Source organism: Sarcophilus harrisii, chromosome 3 (assembly GCF_902635505.1).
Source record: "Sarcophilus harrisii chromosome 3, mSarHar1.11, whole genome shotgun sequence".
In the NCBI taxonomy this organism is placed as follows: Eukaryota; Metazoa; Chordata; class Mammalia; order Dasyuromorphia; family Dasyuridae; genus Sarcophilus; species Sarcophilus harrisii.
This window is the reverse complement of record NC_045428.1, coordinates 76,866,816-76,886,013: the sequence shown is the minus strand read 5'-3', so window position 1 is coordinate 76,886,013 and position 19,198 is coordinate 76,866,816. Positions and strand designations below refer to the sequence as shown.

At 34.5% G+C, this 19,198-nt stretch overlaps 1 protein-coding gene across 21 annotated transcripts in view; it reads left to right on the top strand.

Annotated features, from left to right (window-relative positions):
• ZDBF2 (zinc finger DBF-type containing 2) overlaps window positions 1–15,628 on the top strand; it is a 111,504-nt gene extending 95,876 nt beyond the window's left edge. For 17 of the 21 annotated variants that reach the window (XM_031958227.1, XM_031958226.1, XM_031958214.1 and 14 more), the window contains one exon: window positions 1,400–15,628. In XM_031958227.1, coding sequence (XP_031814087.1) covers window positions 1,400–12,269 — 10,870 coding nt within the window. In that variant the 3' untranslated portion in view covers window positions 12,270–15,628. The remainder of the gene's footprint in view (window positions 1–1,399) is intronic. The other 4 variants (XM_031958230.1, XM_031958231.1, XM_031958232.1 and 1 more) reach the window with 4 other exon arrangements.
• The last annotated feature ends 3,570 nt before the right edge of the window (window positions 15,629–19,198 follow it).

Genomic DNA, 19,198 nt, shown 5'->3' with positions numbered 1-19,198 from the left:
TGACATTTAATTTGGATCCTTTATTTTAACTATGTATAGTTATGTAACTTTTTAATAAAAAGTTTCATAAAAAAAGTTGTAGATAATTATGATCTCAGAAATTTTAATCTATTGCTCAGCATGATTATTTCCTCTTCTTTTATATTGATATATTTTCAGGTAAGTAAAAAATTCCTAAATTCTGTCACATGATCAGATTGAATATCCCCATAAAACTTAGAAGTATACATAGCAAATATAACAAACAAAAAAATATGATCTTGTGATTTAGGTTTTTATATTATATGTATTAGGTAATTAAAAAAGGGAAGATATATTGATTGTGTCTAGTCTTTTAAAGGAGGCAGAATTAGCTTATTCCCAAACCCACTATAGAAACAGTTGTAAACAGTCTTCCCTAAAGCTAGTACTGCAAATGATAAGTCATTAACTTGCCTGTCACATCTGTTTCTACTGACGTGTGTAGCCAAACTCCCTTCTTATCCCTTTCTATTTAGAAGGCCAGTTCATGTTCTGAACTGACTAGTGAAGAAAGAATAATACTACTAATAATTAGTATTATGCTTTGAGGTTTGCAAAGCACTGTACGTAAATGATTCATTTGATGATGATAAGAATTGATGTTATTTGGTCTGTTTCATTTTACAGAGGAGGAAATTGAGACCTGGAGAAATCGTGACTTTTCAAAGGTCATTTTTAAATCTAGGGCCGCTAAACCCAAATTCAGTGTTATGAAAAGTTTCAGAGTTTCAGTCTAATTCTGAATGTCCTGAAAAGCTAATGTAACATTTTAATAGCATACGTGATTCTCCTGTGGGTAACAATTTTTTTTCCATTTGTCTAGAATTAAAGCTATTTTAAATACTTAATAATTGTTTAATTATTCTGTCAAACTATTAATAATAAATACCTCTGAAGTTGATAAAAATTATATTGTAGTAATTGTTATTTTGATCAAGTATTTTCTGTTTTATCTCTGATTTGGATAATTCCTGTTTTGCATTTGCTATATAGTTATCATAATTTGCACCTAGCAAGTGCTTAATGATTTTGTTGAATTGAATGTTTTTGAAGTGAGTAAGAGTCTTAGGGTTTTTTTTTTTTTTTTTAGCACCAGTTGCAGAAACTATCTCTTTCTCCTATTAACAGGTCCCTGAATCATTTCCCAGCTCCCAGTGGCAGAGACTGATTCAGTCACCTTGATTTGTCCTTTCTACGTAGGAGGAATCTTCATTTCTGAAGTTCTTGAAAATCTTTTATTTAAAATTTTAAGTGTACTTTAGAATTTGTGTATGTGGGGGGTGTGTGGGTGTGTGTGGATTTGTGTATATGTGTGTATATATATATATGCATATGTATGTATGTATGTATAATGAAATTTATTCCCCCCATATTTTAGGTCAACATATGATGACATGCCATTTCTCACCCATCTGCCCCCTCCCAAGGAGGCTCAATTGGATAATGATCAGGTTCCAGAAAATGGGGCTGAGGAGGATGAGGATTCTCTTGATGATGACAGAGAAGATTCATCAATGAGGGACTTGAAATCCATTGCAGATTCATGTTCTTCTTGTAAATCCCAGGACAGTATGGAGGAGATTTCTCATCAATCAACAGTTACCCAAACAAGTGGAAATGAGCAGCAGCTGTCTATGGAAGACTCTCAGGAGGAGACCATATGCATCGATAACAACATGATAAACCACAGTCCTGAGGAAAGTATTCAAACTTCAAATAGTAGCCATAACATTCAAAGTTCACCAGTGGTTACAGAGTACCCCAGTTCTATTAGTTCTTTACCTCGAGATCCTGCTGTTAGTCCAGTTACGACTGAAAATGCCAGTTTATCATCCCCAGAAAATCATTCAATTTCGGTAATCAGATGTACCCCAGACAGGAACGATACGTGCAATAAGGATGTACAGTTGGACAAATGTCCTAACTCTTTCGAGTCATCACTCCAGTTAGGAGCTTCTTCAGTTTTACGTCAGAGCCCTAAAGTTGGACAAGGGAACTCTTTCCATATGACCTCAGGTAAATCATTTTTGCAACGAGATGGTTTACAATCTCAGGGTAAAATTTGGGAGGCTGACTTCCAACTCAGGAAACCTATGGGTATTGGTGGATTATTAAAATTTGATTCAGTCCCCAAAGTAGGAGAAAATGCAGAAACAAAATTGAGCAGTTTGGGTTTGGGTACTGGTGGCTCAGAAAACTTTAATTCTATCTTCAGATTTGGAAAAAGGCCAGACATAAAGTTGAGCAATATTAATGTTGAAACTGGTGGTTTGTTAAGGATTGATTTAACCTCCAAATTAGGGGGAAAATTAAGTAAAAAACTAAGAAATAGTAGTATGGATACTAATAGTTTATTAAACTTTGATCCAGTCCCTAAAGTAGGAGAAAACTCTAAAACAAAGTTAAGAAATATGAGTCTGACTACTGGTAGCTCATTTAACATTGAAGCAACCCCAAAATCAGAAAAAATCTCAGAAACAGAGTTGATCAGTATGAGTATGAATATTGAAGAGACACAAAATTTGAAGTCAATTATCAGATTTGGAAAAAACTCAGAATCAGATTTGAGTATTTTTGGTATGAGAACTAGTGGCTCATTAAGCTTTGAGGCAACCGCCCCTCAAATTTGGAGGGGAGAAAACCCCCAAATTAATTTAAGCAATATTGGTTTGGCTAGTGGTGACTCATTAAACCTTCATTCAACTCCCAAACCAGGAGAAATCTCCAAAACAAAATTGAACAGTATTGGTATGAGTGCCAAAGGCTCTCAAAACATTGATTCAACTCCCAAAGTAGAAGAAAATCTAGAGACAAAATTGAGCAGTGTAAGTATAGGGATTGGGGATTCACAAAAGTTTAGCTCAATTATCAGATTTGGAAAAGACTTGGAAACAAAATTGAGTAATATTGATCAGGAAAGTGATAGTTCTCTAAATTTTGAGATAATTCCTAAATTAGGAGAAATCTCAAAAACAAAGTTAAGTAGTATTGAAAAACGTAAGACTGAATTAAACTTTGAGCCAATTTCAAAATTGGGGGAAAATACAGAAACAAAGTTGAGGGGTACAGGTACTAGTGACTCACAAAACACAGTCATCAGATTTGGACAGAATTCAGAAGCAAAATTAAGCCATATGAGTATGGAAACTGGTAACTTGGGCAACTTTGAGTCAAACACCCAATTTAGAGAAAATTCAGAAATAAAGTTAGGCTGTTTTGCTATGGGGACTGGTAGCTCACTTAACTTTGAGTCATCCTTCAATTTGGGGAAAAAATCAGAAATAGTATTCAGCAATGTAAGTACCGGTGGTTCAAAAGATGTTGAGGTAACTCCCAAACTAGGAGAAAACTCAAAGGTGAGCATTAATGATATGGGAATTGGTGACTTTGAAGTAGCCATCAAAATGGGAGGAAATACAGACAGAAAGTTAAGCAGAATGAGTACTGGCAGCTCACAAAATTTTAAGTTGCTCAGATTTGGACAAAACCCAGAAACAAAATTGAGGAATATCGGTATGAATTCTGGTGACTCGGGAAACTTTAGGTCAGTCATTATATATGGAGAGAGCTCAGAAACAAAGTTGAGAAAAATCTGCATGGGAACTGATGGTGGCTCACAAAATTTTGAGTCAACTTCAACATTAAGAGAAAACTTAGAAACAAAATTGAGCAGTACTGATGTAGATATTAGTAGCTCAAGAAACATTGAATCCATCCCTAAACTTGGAGAAAGTTCAGAAGCAGATTTGACCAGTATGCATATGATGGGCTCACATGACTTTGAATCAGTCATTAAATTTGGAGTAAGTTCGGAAACACAGTTGAGCAGTATAAGTACAGGTATTGTAGGCACACCAAATATTGTGGCAACTCCCACAGTAAGAGAAAACTCAGAAGCAAAATTGACTAGTATGAGTTTGCGTACTGATGGCTCACCAAACTTTGAATCAGTTCCCAAATTAGGAGAAAGCTCAGAAATAAAATTGAACAGTTTAAAAATGAATGAGAAAACTTCCAAGTTAAGGGATAATTCAGAAAAAGAATTGAACAGTGTTAATTTATGTACTGGTAACTCAGAAAGCTTTCAGTCAATCATTAGATTTGGAGAAAGATCCAAAACGATGTTAAGCAATATTAGCATGAATACTAGTGACTCAGTAAACTTTGGGTCAACCCTTAACCTAGGAGAAAAGTCAACAATAAAGTTGAACAGTACTTCTATGGGTATTGGTTTCTCAGGAAACTTTGAGTCTACTCCTAAATTAAAAGAAGACTCTGAAACAAAATTGAGCTATCTTAGTAAGAATTCTGGTGGCTCGTTAAATTTTGGATCAACCCTCAAACTGGAAGAAAGTTCAGAAATAAATTTTAGCAGTCTGGACACAGACCCTAGTAGCTTAGTAAATTTTGAATCAGTAAAAAGACTAGGAGAAAGCTCAGGAAAAAAGTTGACCTGTATAAATGTAAGTACAGATACTGCCTTAAAATGTGAGTTAACCCCTACATTAGGAACAAATTCAGAAACAAAATTGAGTGGTACCAGTAAGAGAACTATTAACCTACAAAAATTTGAGTCAGTCATCAAATTTGGAGATAGCTCAGAAACAGAATTGAGCAGTATTCTTAAAAGTACTTGTGACTCTTTAAAAGTTTTATCAGTCATCAAATTAGGACAAAGCTCAGATACACAATTGAGTAGAATATCTATGGACACTCGTAACTCATTAAACTTTGAAGCAACCCCCAACCTGGTAGAAAAAACAGAAACAAATCTGAGCAATTTGTGTATGAACACCAGTAGCACTGGAAAGGCTGAGTCAGTCATCAAATTAGGAGAAAGTTTAGAAAGAAAGTTGAACCATATGAATATGGAACCTGATGGCTCATTGAACATTGAGTCAACCCCCAAATTAGGAGAAAACTCAGAAACAAATTTGTTCAGCATGGGTATGGATATTAGTGGCCCACCAAACTTTGAGTCATCTCCCACACTAGGAACAGAGTCAAAAACGGGGTTGTTAAATATGGGTATGGGCACTGGTAGCCCACTAAACTTCAAGTCAACTCCCAAACCAGGAGAAAATTCAGAAATGAAGTTAACCAGTAGGGTTGTGGGGATTGGTAGCTCACATAACTTTGGGTCTTCACCCAAACTAGGAGAAAACTTGAAAACCAAATTGAGTTATATGGGTATGGATATTGGCAGCTCACTAAACTTTAAGTTGGCTCCAAAATTAGGAGTAAATTCAGAAACAAAATTTGTCAAGATGGATATGGGGACTGGTAGTTCATTCAATTTTCAGTCGACTCCTAAATTAGGAAAAAGCACTGGTACAAAGTTGAGAAGTATGGATATGAGTACTGGTGGCTTTCTAAAATTTAAATCAACTCCTAAACTAGGAGCAAAGTCAGAGACAAAATTGTGCCACATCCATATGAGGACTGGTCACTCAGTAAAATTTCAGTCAGCTAAAAGAGAAAGCTCAGAATCAAAGTTGATCAGTATGGGGTTGGAGACAAATGGCTCAGTAAACTTAGAGCCAACTTCCACACTAGGAGAAAATCTAGAATCATGGTTGAGCCATATGTCTATAGGAACTGATGGCTCTTTACACATTGAGTCAAGTCCTCAGTTAGGAACAAACTCAGAAGCACAATTTAGCAGTTTTGGAATAGGGACTGGTGGCTCAATAAAGTTTGGCCCCAAATTAAAAGGAGAGACAGAGACAAAATTGAGTCATATGGGGATTGGTCACTCACTAAAATTTGAGTCAACTCTCACTTGTGGAGAAAATTCAGAGATAAAGTTGAGCAGTATGGATATGGGGACTTATCACTCAGTAAACTTTGAATCACCTCCCAAATTAGGAAACTCGGAAACAAAATTGATCAATGTAAGCGTGCAGACTTTTGATTCTGTAAATTTTGAGTCAACTCCCACACCAGGAGGAAACTTAGAAACCATGTCTAACCATATGGATGTGGGAACACATAGCTCAGTAAACCTTGAGTCAACTTGCAAACTAGAAGCAAACTCAGAAACAAGATTATTCAGTATAGATATGGAGACTGATTACTCAGGAAATTCTAAATCAGCTCCAAAATTAGAAGAAAACTCAAAAAAAAACTTGATCCAATGGAGTAGTGGTTCACTTAACTTTCCATCTACTCCCAAACTAGGAACAAACTCAGAAACACAGTTTTCTGGCATTGCTATGGAGATTGGTAATTCAGTAAACTTGCAATCAACTCCCAAATTAAGAACAAATTCTGATGCAAAGTTTACCAGTTTTGGTGTTGGGGCTGGTGGCTCACTAAAATTTGAGTCAGCTGCCAAAGGAGAAGAAAACCCGGAAAAAAAATTTACCAGTGTTGGTATAGGGCCTAGTAGTTCGTTAAAATTTGAGTTGACCCCAAAATTAAAAGCAAGGTCAAGAATAAAAATGAGACGTACAAGTATGGGGTTTTATCGCTCACTTAAGTTTGCTTCTACTTCCAAACTAAGAAGAAATTCAAAAACAAGGATGATTAGCATTGGTACACAGGCTGGTGACTCATTCAACTTTGAGTCTTCTCCCAAAGTAGGGGAAAACTTAGAAACAAAGTTGATTGGTTTGACTTTGGGGACTGGTGACCGAGTAAACTTTGAATCAATTCCCAGACTAGGAGAAAATTCAGAAGCCAGGTTAATTGGTGCAGGAATTGATAGTTCCCCAGATTTTAATTCAGTTCCTGAATTTGTGAAATGTTCAGAAACAAGGTTAATAAGCATGCATTTGGGGACTAGTGGCTCAACAGACTTTGAGTCAACTCCAGAACTAGGTGCAAGATCAGAGCCAGAGTTAATTAATATGGATTTGGGGGCTAGTGACTCTATAAACAATTTATCCAATCTCAGACTAGGAGGAAACTCAGAAACAAAGATGACTAGCATTGATATAGGGACTTATGGCTCAATAAACTTTGAGTCAAGTACCAAATTACCAGAAAAGGTTTGTGAGAAACAAAGTTTGTCAGAAACTAAGTTTATTGGTAGGCATGTAGATATTAGTGGCTCATTCAACTTTGAGTCAACTTCCAAAGTAGAAAAAAATTTAGAAACTAGCATGAGTTCTGTTTTAATGGGAAGCTGTCACTGCTCAACTTTTGAGTCAACAACTCCCATATCCAGGACAAACTCAAAGTCGGTGTTTACTGGTATGGATTTGAGGACTGGTACCTCACTAAACTTTGATGAATCCCCTCTCAAACAAGAAAATGAAAGAAAGTTCATTGTTAGTGGCTCATTAACTGTTGAACCAGCTCCCAACCAAGGAGAAAATTCAGAAATAAGATTTGTTGGTATAGATATGGGAACTAATGGCTCAGTTGAGTCAACTCCCAAAGTAGGAGAAAATTTAGAAACAAAGTTGATGAGTATGGGTAGCTCAGTGAACTTTGACTCAACTCTTAAGCTGGGAGAAAACCCCAAGAAAAGGTTTGTCATTATGAGTGTAGGGACTAGGGATCCACTAAATGTTGATTCACCTCCCAGATTAGGGGAAAATTCAGAAACAAGTTTAATTAATGTGGGTATAGGAACTGATGGCTCTTCAAACTTTGAGTCAACTTCCAAAGTAGAGGAAGGCTCAGAAACAGAGTTAATGAGCATGGGTTTGGGAAATAGTGGCTCAGTAAAGTTTGAGTCAGATAAATTAGGGAAAATTTCAGAAACAAAGTTGATTGGTATAGATTTGGGTGCTGATAGCTCACTAAATTTTGAGTCAATTTCTAAAGAAGAAAATTCAGAATCGCAGTTAGACAGTATGACTATGGTAACTGATGGCTTTGAGATCACTCCCAAACTGGAAGAAAACTCAGAAAGAAGGTTTGTTATTACAAGTGTAGGGACTAGTAGCTCAAACTTGGATTCAACTTCCAAAATAGAAAATTCAGAAACAGGATTAGTCAATGTGAGAATGGGAACTGTTGGCTCATGGAACGTTGAGTCAGGGGGAAACTCAGAAACAAAGTTGATCAGAATGGGTTTGGGTACTGTTAGCTCGATAATCTTTGAGTCAAATCCCAAATTAGAAAAAGACTTAGAAACAAAGTTGGTCAATATGAGTTTGGGAACTAATAGCTCAGCAAACTTTGAATCAGTGCCTGAAATAGGAAAAAATTTAGAAACAATGTTGAATTCATCAAACCTCAAGTCAAGTCCCATACCTAGAGCAAACTCTGAAACAATGTTGACTGGTATTGTAGAGGATACTGGTAGTTCACTATGCTTTGAGTCAATTCCCAAAATAGGAAAAAACTTAGAAACAGTGTTCAGCTGTATCCTTACTGCATCTAGAAGCTCACCAAACATCAAACCAAGTGTCATACCCAAAGCAGACTCAGTAACACTGGAGACTGTTAGGTCATTAAGTTTTGAATCAGTTCAAAATCACAGAGAAAATTCAGAATCAGAGTTAGTCATTGGGAGTGTAGCAACTGTTGACTCATCAAACTGTAAGTTATCTCCAGAAGAGGAGGAAACAGAGTTGATCAGTATGAATTTGGGGACTAGTAGCTCATTATTTTTAAAGTCATATCCCCAGTTAGATAAAGACTCAGAAGCAAAGTTGGTCAATGTGGGTTTGAGGACTGGTAGCCCAGGAAGCTTTGAGTCAGTGCACAAAGTAGAAAAAAACTTGGAGATTATGTTTAAATCATCAAAACTTGAATCAAGTCCTGTACTTAGAGCAGACTCCAAAAAATTGTTGACTGACATTGGAGTGGGTGCTTTTAATTCATTAAACTTTGAGTCAATTACCAAACAAGAAAATTCAGAATCACAGTTAATCAATACGGGTATGGCAGTTGATGATTCATTTAACTTTGAACCCACTTCCAATATAGAAGAAAATTCAGAAAGTTCAGTAAATGTGGACATAGGAATTGAGGACTTGTTAAAATTTCAGTCAGCATCTAATGTAGAAGAAAATTCAGAAACGGAGTTTATCAGTAAGAGTATGGGAATTGATGGCTCATTCAACTTTGAAAACCCTCCCAGATTTGGAGAAAACTTAAAGAATATGATAAACTGTATTGTTATGGGGACTAGTGATTCAGTAAACCATGGGTCACCTTCTAAACTTGGCGCCAATTCAAAACCAAATTTGACTAATATAGGGATGGAGATTGGTAGCTCACCAAATTTTGAATCAGCTCCCAAACTAGGAGAAAACTCAGAAACCAAGTTGACCAATATAGATGTAGGGACTGATGGTTCACTAAACTTTGAGTCAGCTGACATTTTAGGAGAAAATTCAGAAACAGAATTCAGCATTATGGATATGGGGAATGATAATTTACTAAACTTTGAGTTAACTTCCAAATTAGGAGAAAAATCAGAAATAAAATCAAGCAGTATGTCTCTGGGTACTGATGGCTTTTGCAATTTTGAGTCAACTCCCAAATTAGGAGAAAATTCAGCAACAGTGTTGACTAGTATGAATATAGAGAATGATAACTTATTAAACTTTGAATCAATTGCCAAATTAGGAGAAAACTCAGACCCATTGTTATCCATTATGGATATAGGGCATGGATATGACTCGCTTAACTCTGAGTCAGCTGCCAAATTAGGAGAAAATTTAGAAACAAATTTGATTAAAATGGATATGGGGACTGCTGGCTCACCTAATTTTAAATCAACTACCAAATTAGGAAAAAATTCAGAAATAGCATTGATCTGTATGGATTTGGGTACTGATGATCTACTAATTGAGTCAACTCCTAAACTAGGAGAAAACTCAGAAACAAAGGTGAGCAGTATGGGTATGGGGACTGATGACTCATTAAATTATGAGTCAATTCCTAATCAAAGGGAAAACTCAGAAACAGTGGTGAGCAGTGTGGGTATGGGGACTATTGGCTCACTAAATTTTTATTCAACTCCCAAAGTAGGAGAAAACTTAGAAACAAAATTGAGCATTATGTGTATGGGTACTGGTGGCTCACTAAACTTTGAGTCCACCCCCATATTAGGAGAAAACTCAGAAACAAAGTTGAGCAGTATTGGTACAGTTCCTGTTAACGGAGTCGTTGAAGACGTCATTCTGCCCAATATACAGTCCAGCCAAGAGGAGGAGAGTTCCTTTTTAAATATATCTGCCATTTTGGATGAAAGTACAACAGATTCTGACATGAGTTTCGATTGTGATGCCCCATTTCAATCAGTAGCTGGCCAGCATTCATTATCTGTGAAAGAAATAGATCTTTTGACTGAGGTGCATGTTGACCTGGAAGATGAGAACTATCAATCTCGTTTGAGCTCTGTTCTCAAAGTTAGTTCTGTAGAGGACACACAGGAAGCAAATGTGAATACAGTGGAACATTGTGATGAGCCAGTGCTTCCTGCACTTCCTCATGTGCCTCCTTCCTTTGTGGGAAAAACATGGACTCAGATAATGTATGAAGATGACTTAAAAATCGAAGCTATGGTGCGTGAATTCCGGGAAGGCCGGAATTTCCGCTGTTACTTTAATGATGAGCCTGAGCCTAAGAAAACCAGCAAAAATAAGCAGAAAGCTAGAAAATCTACTAATGGACTGCGAGAATTTAATGATACTTCAAGTGTTTGTAGTTTTGGCAACTTTTCTGAGGCCTCAGATACGCTATGCAATGCACCACCAGCTAAGAGGCCTAGGAAGCGAACATGGCGCATGGCTTCTCGATGCCAAGTTGTTAAAGTCAGCCATGGGACTCAGACAAGTGTGATAGACTATTCAATATTTGGAAGACACACATTCACTGAGGAAGAGTTATGTGACAACGAGACAGGTATTTGGTTGGAGAATGATAGGACACCAAATATGAGTACCAGATTTTGTACACTTAAGCTTCCTGAATCATACAGCAAAATTTTGAGTCCTGTGCAACCTGAAACAGTAGTTTATGTTCTTTCTTGCCCAGAAACTAGTCAGAATAAAGCAATTCTTGATGAAATTAAAATGAGAAGAAATCTCAGTTCCATAGATAATGATTCTATAAAATATAGATACAAACAGTGTTCATTTAAATATTATGATTCAATGACCAATCGAGTCCTGAAAACAATTCCTACTGATGAATCTGGAGAAAAGGATAAAAAACCTGCCCATGTGAGACAACTGTTTAAAAGTCTCAACTTAAATGTTAAGTTGAACAAAGGTCTTGCTTCTCAGAAAAAATGTTTACCAGCTAGCCAGCCTTCTGATTTATTAGAACTTGAAAGCTATGCTTCAGACCCAGATAAAAGAGATGATTCAACATCAAGTCAGAAGTTGGATGGTTCTTCCCTTTCCTCAATTGAAGGAGATGATTTAACATCAAGTCAAAAGCTGGATGGACCTTGTTTTTCCTCAGCTAAAGGAGATAATTTAACATCAAGTCAAATGCTGGATGGACCTTGCTTTTCCTCAGCCAAAAGGGATAATTTAACATCAAGTCAAATGCTGAATGAAGCTTCCGCTTCTTCAGAGAATTGTGAAATTTCCATTGATAGCCCTGCAGATAAATCTTATCAGTTGTCAGTAATCTCACCTAATGACATTACTCATGTTCAAAAAGAAAATTATTCCAGATCAGCCTCATGTAAGCAAAAGGTTGCAAAAATGCCTGTTAAGTCTATCAGAAATGAGCTATTAATGAAGAAGAATCCAAAGAGAATCTGGAAAAGGAAAGAAGCAAATACTAAGGACTCACTTTTTTCCAAAAAGACTTCTGGACCTATGGTTCTTCATCATGGAATTGCTAGAGTAAGAATTAAGAACACTTCAGAAAAACAAATATCCTGGGTTAGAAGCAGAAAGAATGAGATTATAAGAAAATATATATCACCTTTGCTCTCTAAATATTCTGCTGTTTTGGGTTGTGGACATTTAGCTAGAAAAACTGTTGTGGGAAACTACCTGAGGACGCAAAAACTTGATTTTAAAATGCTAAAGAAGAGGAAAAGACCCAGGAAAATGTTTTTGAACTCCACAGTCACATCAGGTGCTACTGAAACAACAGAGAGAGCCTCAGCAGAGTCTATTCTGGAGCAATCAGAGTGGGCTTCTTCCAAAGTTACAAGGTGGGAGGTGAGTGATGATGAGAGACTACTTAGCACAGAAAAACAGCCTTCTAGTACTGCTACACTACCTGCTTTATCTTGTCCTACTGGGACACCGTTATTTAACACAGAAATCCTTTCCTTGCCATCAACCAGTGGCAAATTGAACGAGAAAATGAACTAAAGATTTTTGTGTTGTCTAGTTGAGGATTCAAAACCCTCAGCTCAAATATATTTTAAATTAATAAGCTAATAACTCAGTTCACATGGCTGGGATGTGGGCACAGTACACATTGCACTGTTTTGCTATAAATGTTTTTTCAGAAGTTTTGTATTTGTTTGAATTTAGCACTTAGGGCCTTATTTTTAGACTTAAATGCACTTGTTGTCCACCCTTTTCTGCAGAAAAAACTGTGATCTTGTATAATATTATAATTTAGTATAAAATATTAAAATTGGCCCCCAGTTTGATGCTCTCCCTCTCAGTCTTTGTGATTGTACCTCTCGTATCCTCAGATTGTAATAAATTGTCAAAATGACACCCAGGAAATACAGTAAAACAAATGCGGTCATATTTTTAATGACAAATTGGTGGTTGTATGCACATGTATTATGTGTTTTAGGACTGCTTTGGGAGCAGTGTCAGTACCGTATGAGACTAGCAAATGAAAATGAAATACAGTTCAATCATAAGACTGGAAGGGACCATGAGATGAAAAATTGAGTATCCTTTACCTTGTTGGTAGAGTCTCTACTAAAATATTTGGCAAATGAGAACTAACCTTGTTTATGAAGACTTAGATGGAAAGAAGTTCCAAAACCTCCCAGTTAACAAAAAATTGTCTTATCAGTTCTTTCAGCCATAGAAATATGAACTCCCTCATGCTCCAGTTTCATTCATTTGAACCAAATAAAAACAAACCAACAACAACCACCACTAAAAAATGCCCTTTTGACTTTACAGTTAATAACAATCTAGGTTTGTGGGTGAGAGGAAAATCTCTTAAGTTTCTTTTGCTTCTGTTTCTTTTTTTTTCCTGCACATTAGAAATTGCATTTGATTTTTTTTAAAATCTGAAACCCCTAGAGAGCATATAATTAAAATATAAAGATTCAAGTTGTCTTATGATCTTATATTATCCAGATATAGAGGAAGGGATAGAGACTCAGTTTATTGATGTTGGAGACTTCATGATCAGAAAACTCTCTTAAGCAGTCAGATTGGTGCATCCGATATAAAAGAAAAGTGCCTAGAGCACTCAAAGGTTAAGTTATTTACCTAAGCTCACATAGCCTGTATGTGTCAGAAGTGGGACTTGAGCCCAGGTATTTAAAAAGATCTAATATGGACATTTAAATGCTAAAGCCTTTTTTGTAGTTTTTATAAACATTCACCTACATTTTTCCATTATTGAGATTCCATAAAATAGTTTCTGCCTCCACAGACAAGCAAAAAGAAATGTAATGCTTATAGTTTGAGATAACCACAGTGACTAAAATATATATCTTTATTTAGTAGACAACATGGCCTGATGAATTTATTTTTCTGGTATAAGAAAAACCTAAATCTAATGTAGGGCCCTTTTAAAATAACATTACTATTAGGGAATAGTTCATTTTGTAGGGTAACTTACAGTATACTTTTAATGTATGCAGCTGTGTTTCAAAGAATAAGATCTTAGTAACAACGGAATAATACTATATATAGTTCAAATCTTAGATTGAATCAGAAATAAGACCTATAAAAAAGGTAATATTTAAAAAATAACACTCATATGTAAATGGCAAAACATGTTTTCATTTCTTTGCGCCAAATGTCATGGACCATGGATCCTGTAATGGCATATAAAACTTTAGTCTCAGAAGAAAAGCATATCCTTTTACACAGATGGAAGGTAAAGAAATTATGGTATATAAAAATACTCCTGATATAGATGGAGTGGGGGTCTCTGATACGTACACATTATTCCCTTAAGTACTCTTAATAATAATTTTGCATGCTTTTATTAAAAAGAATCTATGTGAAAGCACTTTGAAAATAAATGCGCTACATAAATGCAAGATATTGTTATAGCCACTATGAGTGAAAATTTCTTATAATTCAGAAATGACCAAACATTTTAAAATTTGCAAATAAATAACTTAAAAAAGGATAGAAGTACATTCTAAATCTAAGTTTAGCAAGGAGTCTTGTGGTTAAGACTAAAACTATTTGAAAATAAGTTATAATACAGTATTGATTTATTTCTTTTGATACTAAAATTCTGTTAATGTTTTAGTAATAACTTCCATTTATATAGCGTGCAGTTAAAAAGCACTTTGCATACATTATAAATTGTTTTAAAATATAATTTAAAAATTAATATCATGAAAATTTATTGCTAGAATAATTTTGTATGATACAAGCAATGCCTTTTCTGCCAAAAAATTTTCTTGTCCATTTCGTAGGTTACACATTGAATCATGGTAGAGAATGTGTAGTTATTTTGTATGTTTTATTGAGAATACATGAAAACTTTTAATAGCAAAAATGTGAGTGCCACTGTTATGAATAATAGTTGTCATGAATGACTTTGTCCCTGACCCATGATAGAGCTTTCTGTTATTAACTGATAAGATACACAAAAGTGGACCATGTGATATAAAAAATTGTTTTGCATTTGTGCATTTAAGTCCTTAATGTAAATAGGGCTCATAATCAGGGTAAAACTTTTTTTTTTTATAAAGATTAACTATATTTAAGTAAACATTGAAATAATTATATATTTCCTTTTAAAATCAGTATAAAGACTAACTGTGCTATTTTTTTAAAGAAAGACATTTGAAGGGTAAGTCTTAGTAAATTTTTGTTTTCAAAGATGTGTAGATAACAAAATTTATTGTGCGTTGAACTTTGCCTATATTTTTTGTATATGTTAGAAAACTTTTTCTTGGACTGCACAAGAAATCTGAGAATTATGATAACCAAAGTACATTTTAAAGTTGGTTTGACAGTAAAGGAGCCAGTAATTAAAAACAAACAAACAAACAAAAAAAAAAAAACAACCTTAGGAAATATGGTGGAAATATGGTGAGTTATGAGTATTGATGATGATGTGAAAAATACAAATACACTGAGAAATAATTAGATAAAAAGGAATAGAGTATTCTTGCCCTAGTCAAATCACCCCAAGTAAATTTAGTAATTTATAATATTTCACTTCATTTATCCATAATAAATGGATCAGTGTAACAATGATTGGTTTCACAATTCAAAATATTCTGCATTGTGGTATTGTTGGGCCTGTTGCCATGTGGGGTATTAAAAAATTGTCATTTGACATTGATTCACACTGCCTTTGGACCCAGCAGTAGTCATTTTTAGAACTAAAGGGTTTTTAGGGGTCTAAAGTTTCCTAAAGTAAACATATTCTATTCCTGCTTACGTAAGAAAAACGGGAAAAATAGATCACAATCCATTCAAGAAAAGACTTAAAAATTGGAAAATAGCCAATATAAATGTTTTGGGAATTTGGTACTAAAATGCAACTTAAGAAAATAGGGGTGATAGTATTAGATAATACTTAATCTAGATATTAGAATAATAGCATATTTATGAAGCTGTGCCTTGAAGTATTCATGTATCCATCTGTATATAGTGTATATGTAAGTATATGTATGTATGTAAATATGTTTGTGTATGTACATTATATATATATAAAGATATAAATGTCATGTGTATAAAGTAGACTTCATTCATAAGTATTTTCTTGTGTTTGAGACATACACATACAAACACATCTGTGATCTAATTTTTAATTTTGTTAGTATAAACATTTCCTTCTGTTTATTATTGTTGAGTATAGTTTGTCCATAGTCATTTCATTGTGGTTTCCTCATATCTGGCATCCAGGCATTTTTGTTATTCATTTTCAGCTCAAAAAGATAAAGAACTATGAAATGATGCAATTTTAGCACTGGAAATATTCTTAGCTTCCCATCTTAGAAAAGAATACTGCGGTTTAGAGTGTTGAATCCCTTGTTCAAAGTCCCATAGGTTTTCTGTGTCAAATCTAGTTCCAGGACTCCTTGCTCTGGCTCTTATTTTGTAGAAGGCAGCAGCAGTAATAGAGTGATGGGAGTCTGACAGATACGGTACTCGTTAAATTTTCTGAAGACTTCAAAGCACTTTTAGTTTTTTAACTTTTTTAAGTTTTTGAAAAAAAGTTCATTGAACATTACTTACATAATCTTATGGAATGAGAAGGGGCCATAAAAAGAGAACTAAATTTCAAGTCAAAGGACTTGGGCTTGAATTGTAAGCTCTGCTGCTTTCCTCCTTTGTGACCTTGAGGAAATCACTTAAGCTTTCAGGATTCTTTTATGTCTAAAATGAGGGTGATGGAGTAGATAATTTCCAAGCTTTCAACCTGTGATCCTGTGAGTCTAACTATTTGTGATTTCTTGTTTGTTTTCATTAATTGTAGTCCATGGAATGATAGTTCTAGAATTAAAAAGGGACTTTTAAGAGTATTTTACATAACCTCTTCAATTATAGTTAAAGAAATGGTCTTGGGGAAAGTTTAATGATTTGTTCAGAGTCATGCATGCAGCTAGCTTTTTCTTGGCTACAGCTGGATAGGAATTCAGAGCCACCTGGTCCAACTCCCTTCATTTTATAGATGATGAAACGGAAGTAGAGTTGATAAGAAACCAATTTGTGAGGATTACATATTCAGAAATTTAACATGGTTGTTTAAAATAGAATTTGGTTTTCTCTTCCTTTTCCCTTTAATACCTCCCAGATTTTTCCTTTGATTTTTCTTTTTTCCCTTTTCTGTAGCATTCCTTTCTTCCTTCACAATTTTATTTCTGACTTTATTGTGGAACAAAACCTTTCAGCCCCTCCTGGAATCCATTTTGTGCCCTCTGTTGCTTTGTCAAAATGGCCTGGTAAAATTACTAAGATAAATTCATCAAACATAGCTACCATTCATCTGAAAGTGGTTAGAGAATAAAAGAAAAGGGAAGAGTTGTCGAAATTGCAAGTCTTCAGAAATTTTTCAAATGTAGAAAATTTTAATTGAAAAATAAAGAACAAAAATGCACACAGTTCTGAAGATAAGATGTTAAAATTTCTATAGGAAATGATCTCAAACTTATTGTGGTGTCATATAATTTAAAATTTTCTTTTCCATGAATGTATTTAGTATGTAGCTTATAAATTATGAGAATTACTTTTGTGTCTTATGGAACCAACCTAATTCATTAGTCACATATGTCTGAAGCCACTACCTTTTGTTTCTTCCTTTGTTCTTTCTTTATTTTTCAATTTTGTCTTGAAATTCTTAATGCTTTATTTTCAGTTTATTCCTTTAAGTTAATGTTTATTAATTTCTGGCCTCTTTAAAAGAGAGCTTTTTTAATGCTCTCTTTTTGGATTTTTTCTCTTCCCCATATTTCTTGATATTTTATTTTCAAAACTCTTGTTTCCTCTATGCATTTCAAAACTGATTTTTAGTTCAGAAAAAAATTGTTCAGTTAACACTATCTGGCATTTCCTTTATCTGAAGGCTTCGTGAATGCTACATTTATAAGTTTTACTTCAAATAAATTTTTAAAAAATCTGACCTTTGGGGAGGTTTATTGATTTCTCGCCCTCAATTTCTAAATTCATTTAACTAATATTGGCTTCTGTTTTACAAATTTAATATTGTTGAGGACAAGCACCAAGTATCTCCTGGAATGTGCACTTGTGCCTCTTATATGACAAATAGTTCATCAATAAAAATTTGTTTGGTTTAAATTTAGGAAATTTTATTTTGTATTTGAAAGAACCCAAAAATTGGAACAGAATTTCTTCCTACAAAAAATTGCCCAAATGGCACTACATTAGCTTAAAAGCATAACATAAAAGCATAGATAATATACCAAATGTTAAGTTGCTACAACTAAAGAAAGAAAAAAATGAGAAGATAGTTTCAGCAGACAGGGGATTTTCCCACTAAGTTACCTAAGTATTTTTCAGTGAGGATACCCATAAATTAAGGTTTTGGAACCTGCAGTGTTTTAAAGCTGTGAATCAGTTTATTCTAACCAAATCTATTGAGAAAAAAATCACAAATTTTGATTTAACAATAAAAGACTGGATTTTGGATATTTGTGTTTGCTTTATTCTTAAAGTACTATTTCATGTTACTAGCCATGTGATTTATGAGGCCAAAAGTTTTCAGTCTTTAAATGAAAATTAATTTTCTTTTACCTTAGGCAGACTGTAGACTCTTAGCATGTTATACTATTGTGTAAATTATTTGACTTTACTTCATAATCATACAGTAAATCTGAATGTGCTTTGGAGCACATTTAAAAATGTAATGTAATGGTCAGAAATGATACCAATTTATTAAAAATGGGCCTTTTCCACACCCATGAAAAGTCAGCTGCCTTTATATTTTTAGAAGTAGATTTTCCCTTGGGGGTCGGGGGAAACCACAACTCAGTATTTTTTCCTTTTGATACTGTACACATAGTAACCATGCTAAGCAGCTATCTCTAAGGATAGTAAATGAATATGTTTAGTAATTTTTAAGATGTTTGGAGAAACTGGCATCCAAAAGGAATGAGAAAATGCTAAAGCTGCTCAGAGTGACTCTAAGCTTTGTCTTATGGGATACTGCCCCAACTTTTTCATGATCAGCCTCAGAGGTCAAATGAATACCTTCATACCTTTAACATATAAAATGTAGCATTTCTTGTAGAAAAACAATGACTTTTTTAATTATATATTTCCTCTCCTTTCCAGAGGTATGTGAAGACTAAAGGAAAATGATTTTTAAAAGTTAATTGAAGTACTTTATATAATTATTAAGATTTAATATGACTATATTGTGTAGTTTTATTATCAATGATAGACAATTTCTTGTGATACCTTCATCTGTCTGGTTCATTTCTGTTGAGTTTACTTATATTTCTGTCAGAATTCTGTTTTATCAGTAGCTGACTTTGCAAATTATAATACTGATCATGGTCATTTAACCAGAAACCACACTGCATTCTAGGATGAAAGCCCAGAGCACATCATCCAACAAAAAATATAGAGACACTTTTAGGTTGGTGAAAAAGAATCAAGGAGCG